General features: G+C 48.0%; 1 protein-coding gene across 1 annotated transcript in view; it reads right to left on the bottom strand.

Moving 5' to 3' along the window:
* LOC102034033 (cadherin-23) overlaps window positions 1-8,135 on the bottom strand; it is a 122,153-nt gene extending 114,018 nt beyond the window's left edge. Inside the window, 2 exon segments of the mRNA XM_031063589.1 lie at window positions 4,195-4,323; window positions 8,029-8,135. Coding sequence (XP_030919449.1) covers window positions 4,195-4,254 — 60 coding nt within the window. The 5' untranslated portion in view covers window positions 4,255-4,323; window positions 8,029-8,135.
* Between the last annotated feature and the right edge of the window lie 3,958 nt (window positions 8,136-12,093).

The following is a 12,093-nucleotide window of genomic DNA, read 5'->3' as shown; positions in this document are numbered from 1 at the left end:
TTCCATCCAGGTGCCCACAAGTCTGGCAGATGCCGCCTCTTGGGGATGGACATTCCCTTCCTGAGCAACCACAGCGTTTGGGAGCAGCCTTGAAGCTCCCAGGAAAGGGGGCGAAGAAGTGGCACATGGCACAACCTGTGGCAAGAGCCTGGAGCTCTTAGAAACTCCCAAATATCCCTGAGTTTGCTTTTAAAACAAGTCACAGCTCGCCCGCCCACTGCAGACAGCAGTGGCTGGTGGGTACAGAGAGAACAGAATAACTCTTCCCCTCTGGGAGAGGAGGAAGAAGGTTTAGAAAAGTAATAATCTGGGAAAGCCTATGCTTAAAAAAAGGCAAAGAAAATAAAGAATGGCACATTATCCAAACAAAATCAGAGGGTTTTTGAAGAGGGGCAGGGGTAAATCAATCCTTTTTTAATAAAACCCTGAGCTTTTAATAAAGTGTTCACACTGATGGGCTGGAAATATTGTAAGAAAGAATTAACTCTGAGCTATTGAGACTCTAGGGCAAAACCAGCACTGATTCTACATTATTTCTTCAACTCAAGGAGTTTCTGAGGAGGAGGGGGATGGTGCTGAAGAATTAAAACTGTTTTAATGATGTTTGACATGTTATCTGTACCATTGTACTATGAGGGAATACAAGTGCTGGTCTTGGGGCTGTGTGCCAGTGGGGTTTGGCCTCACTCTTGGCCTCACGTGGCTCCCTGTGGGATGAAGCACCCGTTCACAGCCCTCAGCTTGTCTCCTGGAGAGTGCAATCCTCCTCCTGCACCCACAAAGGGAAGCTGCAGTGCTGCCTGAGGTGCAGAAGCTGGGGTGCAGAAAAGCAGGGGCTCGTCACAGCAGCTCTGCAAGGGGAAATGGCCCCTCTCCTCCACCCCCTACCAGCCTGTCTGGAGGACAGGGAATGCCAGAACCATTCAGGTTGGAAAAGCCTTCTGAAATCATCCAGCCCAGCCATTCCTCCAGCCCCTACCAGCATGTTTGGAGAACACAGAATCACAGAATAATTCAGGTTGGAAAAGCCTTCTGAGATCACCCAATCCAGACATTCCTCCAGCCCCTATCTGCATGTTTGCAGAACACAGAATCCCAGAATAATTCAGGTTGGAAAAGCCTTCTGAGATCATCCAGACCAGCCATTCCTCCAGCCCCTACCAGCCTGTCTGGAGGACAGGGAATCCCAGAACCATTCAGGTTGGAAATGCCTTCTGAGATCACCCAGACCAGCCATTCCTCCAGCCCCTACCAGCCTGTCTGGAGGACAGGGAATCCCAGAACCATTCAGGTTGGAAAAGCCTTCTGAGATCATCCAATCCAGTCATTCCTCCAGCATTGCCAAGGCCACCACTAACTCATGTCCCCAAGTGCCACATCCACACGTCTTTTAAATCCCTGCAGGGATGGTGATTCCATGACTACCCAGGCAGCCTGTGGCAATGCTTGCACAACCCTTCCTTTCCAGGACACCAACCACACCACCCAACCTCCAGCTGCTGCCAGGACAGACACCCAAAAACCCTCCTGAGGATGAAAAACACGCCTCAGAGCTCTGCCACAGCTGCAGGCACACTTGGGTGCCCTGGGAGAGATGCCTGAGCCATGCTGGGATGATAAACAACATCAAGAAAGAAGATACAACACCTCGAGGGACAGCAGAGCCTCTCCCTGCTGCGTCCTCTTCCTCTGCCCGATAAGAAATTGCTTTCTTCTCAGTGTCACAAAAAGCACCTGCCCAAAGTGCTTCTCAATTATGCTCCCAGATCCCGGCCTGAGAGAAATAAGAACTACAACTGCACTCCTCTCCCCTCTCAGGCCCCTCCACCCCTTTTTCTTCTTCTTCTCTTACAGGATTAGGGACTTGAAAGGCGAAGCGCAGCCCAGCGTTGCAGCAGGAGGAGGGGAGGGGGGTGAGCGCTTCAGAAAGCTGCCACGGCAAAAAAAAATCCCATTTCTCACTTCTTAATTCCAGTCAATTCCAGTCAAAGGGCTGATAGAGATCTGTTTGTGGTAATTTGCTGCAGTTTATCCACTCTTTTCACCTTCTATCGGCTCTCCGCTGACGGGCTGGCTGACATGCTGTTACTCGAGTGAGGAAATTAAAATTTGATGCAATAATCCCAAATAAGAAGGATTTTATTAGGTAATGTATACACTTTAGATGAGGTATTCTTGCCTGATACATTGATAGGGGAGCACAGACATGCTGTGCACCACAGATAAAAAGAGAGAAGAGAGACAGGGAGCAGTGGCTCCGTGGATTTAGGGCTGGGATGAGATGCCTTGAGCACATTTTGACCTGCTGAGTCACATGTCAGGGTAAACATCACCCAAAAATGCACCACAGCCTCTTGGTTTGACCTGCAAGCCTGCTTTTGGGTGGGAGCTGGCCAAGCCCAGACTCCCCACCCAAACTGGTGGTGATCATTTTGATAACCAAGACATTCACTCTACACCCGGCTCCACTCAGGGAGTAGGGTAGAGCTGATGAGAACATCTACACTGGGAGACAAAAAGGGCACGTAATTAATGGCTGGTCTTGATGAACTTTGAAGTCTTTTCCAACCAAATGACTCTGTGTTAAACACCAGGCTTGCCAAAGCAAATCACACCCTTGTTTCAGCAGTGGAATTTCTCCCAGGAAAACTGGGAATCTGGGTCCAAACCAGAGGGTGACACCACTCAAAGCAGTCCCCACCTCCAGCAATCTTCCTCTTCACCATGCCTCTGGTGGCACCTATCCATCCCAGATACCTCAGTGCCTTTGGAGATGTTGCACGTGGCCAAGAGAAATTAAAATCTCTAAACCTGGTGGGAATTCCTTCCTCCTTTTCCTGTGTCACGTTGCACAGTGGCAATTTGCTGCTTCCCTGACTGCAAACAGTGAGTGTTCCAGGAATAACTGTGGTTCATGCTGGTGTATTGACACAAAGGGATCCTTCAGCCTTAATATATATGATTATTTGGAAGACATTCCCTTTCCTGGATACCAGATCACTCCATGGAGGTGATGCAGTCTATGATTTTTAATACTTACGGCACTTTCATTCCTCTAAATTCATTTAAAGCTTTTTTTTTCCTCCTAGTTAAGTGTGATCTAATTTGTGGGGTTTTATTTCCCTGCAGCTCACTCTGTCCATCCCAGAGATATTCCTTAATACCAACAAAACTTTTACTTTGTGAATAATTCATGAACGAGCTGGTTTTTCTGGCCACCTCTGGTAGTGTGCTGTGTCACCACGGGATTTGGGACAGTACAACTCAGCCCTATTGATCCAGCACTCTCCATGTCCACTTCTGCCCCAAAGTGAATAAAAAGGCATAAATTGAAGCACACTGGAGTTCTCTCTCCCTCTGAACAGAGCCACCAGGCATTTGGGATCCAGAGCACCATACAAGCTATGGGGTGCACACGTGGTGTGATTTTAAGGCGGGTTTTCCCTTCCACACACCAAAATGTTTCCCTGTGGACAAAGTGATGGGATGCACAGCTGTGGATGCTGTGGAGGAGGGCTGGTGCTTGGATTAAAGCCCTTGGTGGGTCTCCAAAATGGTCTCCATTCCCTGGGTGGATTGCAAGGGCTCTACTGCATTTCAGAGTGTACTTTTAATCCTGACTGGAAAGTACCAAAAATAAAAGAGACAAATTTCTCATTGAAAGTCCCAGATGAGATTCCCTCAAGAAACAGCTCCCGAAGCCCAAGCTGCCCTCCACGCTCCCTGACATCTGTGGGGGAAAATAAACAACCTCATCCCTGCTGTATTCAGGGGCTGGGAGACGTTTTTCCACAAACAGCGAGTTTGCTGACAAACCGAGTTTCAGAAGAACTAAAATGATTGGACCAATTTGGCAAAACCTGGGGGAAAAGACTCAAAGTGCTGAAATGGCTGATGATTCTGGCATTTTCAAAACTGCCTCATTTCAGGAACGTTTAGATTTTTCCTTCAAGTCCTCTATTGGAAATGGCATGCAGATAGACCGTGGGGAGGAGACGGGGCGACTGTCTGCTCCCAACAACAAAAAGCCTCCGCAGAATTTAAGAAAAAACCCTCAAGAAAATAATTTATTTGGGGTCCAGGTTTCCTGAACCCCTGTGCTCAGGCTGACTGTTGTAAAAAGGGGCTGAATGTTTTGGATCTGGCTGGAATTGTGCTGTTTCAGAAGGAAACCCCAAGGAGCACTGCCCTTACCGGAGGCGAGTTCTCGTAGATGTTGGTGCTGTAGGGCAGGTTGATGAAGATGGGGTCCATGTCCTGCACGTCTGTGATGATGACTGCCAGGTTGGCCAGAGTAGACAGAGGCTTGTTTTTGTCTTGGTCCTTGAAAAAAAGAAGGGGCAAGGGAGGGGAGAGAAAGGATTTCGATCAGAAAAACAGAATTATTCAGCAGCATTAAGTCTCTCGTGGTTGTAGCTGGGACAGGATTTCTGAATAGTGCAGGTAATCATCTCTTTTTCAAGCTACCTGCTGGAATTATTGTCCACTGCACCACCCTCTAAGCTGAAATACAATATGCATTTCATTGCAGCATCAGCCCTTTCAAATGAAGCAAACACCAATTTAGTTTTCATCACATTTTGAGTGAAAATGCAGCAATGCTGTTCAACATCTACTTCAAAATGTAAATTCCTTCCTAATGCAGACACAGCCTAAAGTGCCTCAGCATGGTCAGACCCAGGGGTGGGTGCCAGCAGCCTCTCTCACACCCACAGTGCTGATGTTTTTACACAGCTGAAGAGGAGGCTCTGGGAGACCTCAGAGCCCCTTCCAGTCCCTGAAGGGGCTCCAAGAGAGCTGGAGACGGACTTGGGACAAGGGATGGAGGGACAGGACAAGGGAAAATGGCTTTAAACAGAAAGAAGGCAGGGTTAGAGCATGTATTCGGAAGAAATTCCTGGCTGACAGGGTGGTGAGATTGCCCAGAGGAGCTGTGGCTGCCCCTGGATCCCTGGAAGCGTCCAAGGCCAGGCTGGATGGGGCTTGGAACATCCTGGGATAGTGGAAGGTTTCCTTTCCCATGGCAGGGGGTTGGACTAAATGGTCTTTAAATGCTCCTTCCCACCTGAACTATTCCATGATCAGCTCCCTTTCACTCCATCACATCCCACCAGGACAGAGGCCCATCACATCCCACCAGGCTCTTTTCCAAGCCTGACCTTCCTCCAGCAGCCAAGGCCACAGCAGCAGGCACTGCCACCAGCTTCTCCTGCTTTTCTTGCTGGAGCCTTGTCCCCTGGGTGCTCAGAAGTGACCCCAAAGCCCCCAGCCCTTCGCTAAGGGCAGGAGCAAAGGGAGCGCACGGAGGGAAGGGAATCAGTGTCTCCTTACCCCCAATCAGGCACTGTGCTGGAAGGTGACCATCAGAGGCTGCCACACACTCCTCCAAAGCAGCTCTGAGCAGGGGCAAAGACTGATTGCCAGAAGATTAATGTTAATTTAAACTCTGTTCAACAACTCAGCTTGTACATTATCCTCTTAACCTGCAGGGCTCAGTGTCTGTGGCCTGGGTGGATGCTTATTCTGACTCTGCTGTTAGTGCCATCAGGTTCAAGTCCTTTGTTTCTTCAGATAATGTTCTTTCCCCTCCCCTTCACCTCTTAAATTTTGTTTCAGGCATTACAGATAGCACTGAAAAAACAAGCATGCTTCCAGTCTCTCCTGCTGTCCTTTCCAGCCTCTCTCTGTGCTTGCTGCCTTCATCCCTGGGCTGGAACAACTTCTGCCCTGCACCCATGCTCCTCAGCAATCCCTGCTGCCACCCTGAACCCACCATCACCCTATTTCCCACTCTGGACCATGCAAACTTGGGATGAAAACCATGTTCATCAGGCAGACAAAAATCTGCATTTGCTCTTCCAGCTCCTGCTACAATGATGCAATCCTCACATTTCTTTCCCAGCACAGCTTTGCCCTGGATTTTCTCATCACTCTTCTTCTAGGAATCACTAGCACTGACCAAGGCAAGGGGATATTGCCACAGCTGCCACCCAGCCCAGTCCAGAGACAACATTTCAGTCCTTGGATTTCCCAAGCTGGAAAGCACTGGATGCCAGGAGTGTATTGAGCAAGGAACAGGTTGCCCAGAAAAGCATCTTCCAGGGCTGCTTCCAGCAGCTTCCAGGGCTGCTTCATCCCTGGAGGTGTTCAAGGCCAGGCTAGACAGGGCTTGGAGCAACCTGGGATAGTGGAAGGGGTCCCTGCCTATAGCAGGGGGTTGGGTTGAACTGGGCTTTACAGCTCCTTCCAACTCAAACCATTGTGGGATTCCATGAAGTACCAGATGCGCCCCCATTTTATCTTTGCTGGGATACAGGGCCCGGCAGAGCTGGATGGGCCAAGCTGACCCCATTGCATCTCTAAGGAAATCAGAATCCTGGAAGAAAGTTACATTTCCATCAGGGACTGTGTCTGGCCCCACATTTTCCAACCTGCTAAATAGCTCAGTAACACAGCCCAGGAAAGTGTGTCAGTGACAGACACGGATAAAGAAGCAAAAAACAGAGAGACCCTCTTTGCGCTGGAGTATTTAGATAAAATGAGCTATGTTTCAAAATAAGAAAACAAAAAACCAAACAAAAACAACCAAGTTTCTGGGCAAAATTCCACAGCAGGGCTTGGGCTGAAAGGCTGTGATGTTTGCCCTGCAGTGTATGAGTGTCCAGGCCCGCTGCTGTGAAGAGAGAAGCATAGCCCTCCATGTCCTCCTGACATTTGTAGCTCTGCATCAAGACAATGATCTTGATTAAATCACATGCTTCAAGAGCTCTAGCCAGCTGCCTGGAGGGGGCAGAGAGGGTTTTCCCCCCCTCTCCTGAGCGTGGGGTTGGGCAGATGTATTGCAGGGCTGAATCTCACCTTCCTGTGTTGCGTGTGAGGTGGGGAAGGAGCCAGCACCCAGAGCTCCAGCCTGTGTGCTCCTTGACATTCTCCAGCTCTCTCCAGACTGAACACCAGGGATTGAACACCCACCCACATTTCCCATCCCAAGGGTCCCCTCCCAGTGTGGTGGCATTGACTGTAATTAAGACCCTGGCTTCTCCTTTGCCCACCAAAATTTTAACTCTTGATGTCTGAACTTAATGCAGGTGAATCCACTTGTAATAAACCACAGTGTGCAAGGAATGAGTCTGGAGGATATCAAAGATATTTTTCACTCAGAGGGTTGAGAGACACCGGCACAGCTTGCCCAGGGAAGTTGTGGATGTAGTTCCATCCCTGGAAGTGTTCCAGGCCTGGCTGGAAGGGGCTTGGGGAAACCTGGTTTAGCAGAAGGTGCCCCTGTCCATGGCAGGGGGTTGGAATGGGATGGTCTTTAAGGTGCCTGACCCAAACCATTCTATGAATGGTCTGTGTGCCCTGTACTGACTTTTATCACCCAGGAGCTGCTTCCCTTCCTGCAGAAGCCCCTGACACATGAGAGATGCTGTTGGAGAGGTGCAGCCATTCTCCACAGCGACTTCAAACCACCCAGAGACTGCACTGCTGCAACACCTTGCTAAGCAGAAAACACTGGATGTGCCCAAAAGCAGATTTGCCAGAGCAGGGCAATAATATAAACCCCAGACAACACCTGCGGCATTCACATTCTCTGAAAAAATCCCTTTGCCCAGGATTCTTCTCCTGGGAAGCTGAGAAGCCTCAGAGAAAAGGAAAACAATTCTTATCTCATTTGCTTCTCCTGTGTTGTGCTCATGTGGAATGTGTTTGGAGATTGTTTCCCACATGTGATTGTTTCATTGGATTCTGCTGTGAGTTGTTTTGACTAATTGGCCAATCAGGGCCAAGCTGTGCCAGGACTCTGGAAAGAGTCACGAATTTTCATTATTATCTTTTTAGCATTCAGTAAGTATCCTTCCTGTATTCTTTAGTATAGTATAGTATTCTTTAATATAATACAGTATCATGAAATAATAAATTAGCCTTCTGAGAACATGGAGTCTGATTCATCATTCCTGCCTTTGTCAAGGCATTCCCAGCAAATACAATAAACCCCTCCAGGCCTGCAGCTGCCCGGGTCAGACTCACCGTGGCGTTCACCTGGAGCTGGTAGGCCTGAGTGACTTCATAATCCAGCTCCCGGATCACTGTCACGATGCCACGGCCGCTGTCGATGGCAAAGAAGCTGGAAGGGGGCTGGAAGGAGTAGAGCACACTGCCTCCTGCCCCCAGGTCTGGGTCCGTGGCATTCACGATGAAAATTGGAGTGCCCACGGGGGTGTTCTGGAGATAAAAAATAAATATCAGTAACACTGTAATTTTTTTCCCTTTTTTAAACCTATTTAAACCTACCCTAAACTAAACACCCCAAAAAACACCAGCAACTCACACCTATAACCCACCAAACCAAACCTAAACCATAACATTTCCAACACCAAAAAAAACTAATGAAAAACTAAATAAACTAAATTACAGCCCTGCAAAAAAACTTTCTCAGATTATCATCTCTTTTAAAACAGCTAAAAATTTTATTAGTTAATATTTTTAAAATGTTATTACTTAATAAACAATTTTTTCCACTTTTCTCCAAAAAAAATATTTTCTCCCAAAAAACCCCAAATTAAATCTACTTAAAAAAAAACCCAATTAAATCTACTTTCCTAAAAAAAAACCCTTTAAAAATTCTCTCCAAAATTTACCCTAAACCAAAACATATACATCTAGTGGCATCCAACGTGGGGCTCAAACCCACAACCCTGGGATTAAGAGTCTCATGTTCTGCTGACTGAGCCAGCTGGGCAATTTCACAGCAGCAATTTCCTTTTCAGTAACACCGTAATGTGGCTCCGGGGTTTTCAGGGTCTCCCCCAAAAACAGCTGCCATGGGTGTCCCAGACAGCAAAGTCCAGTTAAGCAGGACCTGTCTGGGCCCCTCAGGCAGGCTCCAGAGCCACAGGTAATCTTAGCAAGCTCAGCTCTTAAGTGAGATCAGCTCTTTTGGGGCTCTAGAACCCCAAAAGCCATCCCTAACCTGACACTCAGACCCTGGGGAAATGACTTTTTTTTTTCCCATGGAGAATGGGCTCCCTTTGCGGCCAATCGCAAACTTTGCTGGATTTCTCCAAAAGTGAAGCTGCCAGCAACAGGCTGGGGTACCACCCTGAAAATACCCCAGTGATTCTCAGCTCATTTGTGATTTCAGCTCTCTGCTTGCTAAGCGCCTTTGGCAGATGTAGGGAGAGAGAGGAGAAGCGCTGTGTGAGGTTCCACAGAGGTGTCTTTATTGGTATCTTCTGCAGAGGGTCTCAGCGACAGCTCTTCTGCCAAACTGGGCAGAAATAGGGGTTTTTGTAGGGCACAGGAGTTTTGGGAGACAGTCCAACAGTAAGGGTCGAGGGAAAAGTGACCTATAGTCTTACAGAGAGATAACAAGGGTCCAAAGGGGAAAGAGAGGCTTCTTTTGGCCCAGTCATCATGAGTAGGTATTTCTTATCTTAGAAAACTGACCACCATGGAGGCCTAGCAGACCCTGTGCCTGCTACAACACTGTGCACCCTTTTCACATCAAACACACACCAGCAATTTCCTTTTCCCACCAGGAGTGATATCCAGAGACCCAGCAACTTCAGCCCTGTATTTCCAGGACATTTATAAGTTATATAGCTGTACTCTTTATTACAGTATTGCAGGGCCTATAATAGTTGTTACATACTTATAATAACAGTTATACAGCTCTGGTCAAGGTGGCACTCTATCACAGATCCTTATTTTCCCCAGACATCCCAACTTTCCAGAAAAATTGCTCTCTTTGCTGAAACTTGTTTTTTGCCCAAAGGCACTTTTATTTTCGACGCTGACTCCCTCACTGTTTTCACCACAAAGTATTAAATATAGGAGAGCTTTAAAAAAATAAGGGGAAAATTAAAAAAAAAAAGGCATTAAATGCAACACGGAACTTCACATAAAAGTCAGTTGTAGTTTCCACAGCAACTACAACCTGGCCCGATTAACGCAGGCATGAACAGTTCCATCGTCATAAATCTGGAACTAATCTACATGCATAAAATATGCAGCTGAGTGCACAAAATCAGCAATGGCAAGTGCAGTTTGGCACTTCTTATTGTTTAACTTCACAGCGGGGAGAACAATTATCCATTTTTGGTGGAACAGCTGCATGTTCCTATGCAAATCTTAAAATGCATATTCTTGTCTCTCCCTAAAGGCACGAGCACAGACTGCCAGCTAAAAGGCTCTGCTGGGGCTCCAGGTACACATCACGACACCTTGGGCACGTCCCCCTGCCTGTGACACCATCAAAAGGGTTGACAAGGAGCTAAACCTCAAAAGGGGACACAGCAAAGGTCACAAGTGAGACCTGGCAGTGGCTGGTTATGGCCAGCTGGGATAATAAGGATTATTCCTGAAAACCTCTTCCCAAGTCTCTGTGTTTTATTCTTAACTCCTTTCCTATTGAGTTATTCGCCCTCAGCTTACAGAGAAGTATCCTGAAGTGCTGAGAGGATGGAAAGGAGGCTTGAGGAGAGGCAGAGTTTAAAAGATGGGGCACTGCTTCCAAGAAAATCCTTGGCCAAAGCTGTGAAACAAACTGAGCTATTTTCAGGTTTTTTTGGGAACCACAGGACTCGCAGTAAACCAGAGGTTGTCCCAGTCAACAATTCTACTAGAAAATATTGGAAAACAGGGCTCCACACTTGGGAATCTTATTTAATCAGTTTAATACTGGGTGCAAAGAACCAGAGAATCCAAATTTTCCCAGTTAAGGCTCAGGCCAGCAGAAATTTGACCTCAAGGCAGGTGGCAGGATTTGGTACAACAGAGCAGGGAGCCCAGGGCACACTCTGCTGCTCCCATTGATGAATCCAGGCTCAGGGCACTCATCCCACACATCCCTCATGCCCCTGCCCTTGTATCCAGGCACGTGGCATTGCAGGGACCCAAGCTCACCTTGGACTCCAGCAAAATTCCACTTGCCTTACATCAGTGTCACTTCTGCCAAGGTGTGAGAGGTTGCAGCTCCCACTTAGGTTTTCCATTTCCTTTCCTTTTTTTTCCCTCCTCTAAATCAAGCTGCTCTAGAAAGCCTCGCAGGGCACGGCCTGAGGATTATTTTTTAAAGCGCCTTCAAGTTTTTTGGTAATTAGCAGTCACAAAAGCATAAAAGATATAGCTGGAAGGGACCTCAAAAGAGAAACCTGGCCCCTGTGCTCCACCTAAATCATTCCCATCCTGAAAGCCTCCTAGCAATGGAGACACCACATCCTCCCCAGCCCATCTGTCCTGGAATTTTGCTGCCCTTTGCCTTACAGCTGCTCATTTGCTGGAACTTAACCCAGCCCTGCCCTGCTGCCGTGTAAACCCTTGACTTTGTGCCCCACACTCAGCACCTTCATCCTGGCTTGGGCCTTTAAACTGCTCAGGAACCAGGATTTTGTCAGCTGGAGGGTGTGCTGGGTGAAGAAGCCCTTCATGGGTGGCTGTGGTGGGTGTTTGCTTTCCAAGCATTCCTAAAGCACCTTCCAGACAAGAGCAGAGCATCTCCCCAGCCTCTCTTTTGGTTCCCCCAAGCCATCATCACCAGGAGCAGCTCCGGAGCATCCCAAAGTCCTTCTATTACTGCTTCCACCACCTCATTCCAGGGGCTCCAACAACTCATCTTCCTTCCCAGAGCCACCACCTGGGGTTCTCAGCACCTTCATCCTGGCTTGGGCCTTTAAACTGCTCAGGAACCAGGATTTTGTCAGCTGGGGGTGACAAAGAAGCCCTTCATGGGTGGCTGTGGTGGCTGTTTGATTTCTGAGCATCTTCTCAGACAAGAGCAGAGCATCTCCCCAGCTTCTCTTTCAGGCTACTTGCTTCCCCCAGGCCATCACCACCAGGAGCAGCTTCAGAGCATCCCACAGCCCTTCTATTGCTTTTTCCACCACCTCATTCCACGTGTTCCAACAACTCATCTTCCTTCCCAGAGCCACCAGCTGGGGCACCAATGTCCCAACACACAGCACCACAAATTAACCACTCACAGGGAGAGGCACAGCAAGGGTTGCACTGAAGGGTCTGGGCTATATTGCCCTGGGAATAATAATATTCATAAGGATGAAGCTGGCCTTGATGAATATGTTTCCTCTCCTTTTG

The sequence above is a fragment of the Geospiza fortis genome, unplaced genomic scaffold (genome assembly GCF_000277835.1).
Source record: "Geospiza fortis unplaced genomic scaffold, GeoFor_1.0 scaffold637, whole genome shotgun sequence".
Classification (NCBI taxonomy): domain Eukaryota; kingdom Metazoa; phylum Chordata; class Aves; order Passeriformes; family Thraupidae; genus Geospiza; species Geospiza fortis.
Note: the sequence above shows the minus strand (reverse complement) of the source record. Positions and strands in the feature narration are given on the sequence as shown.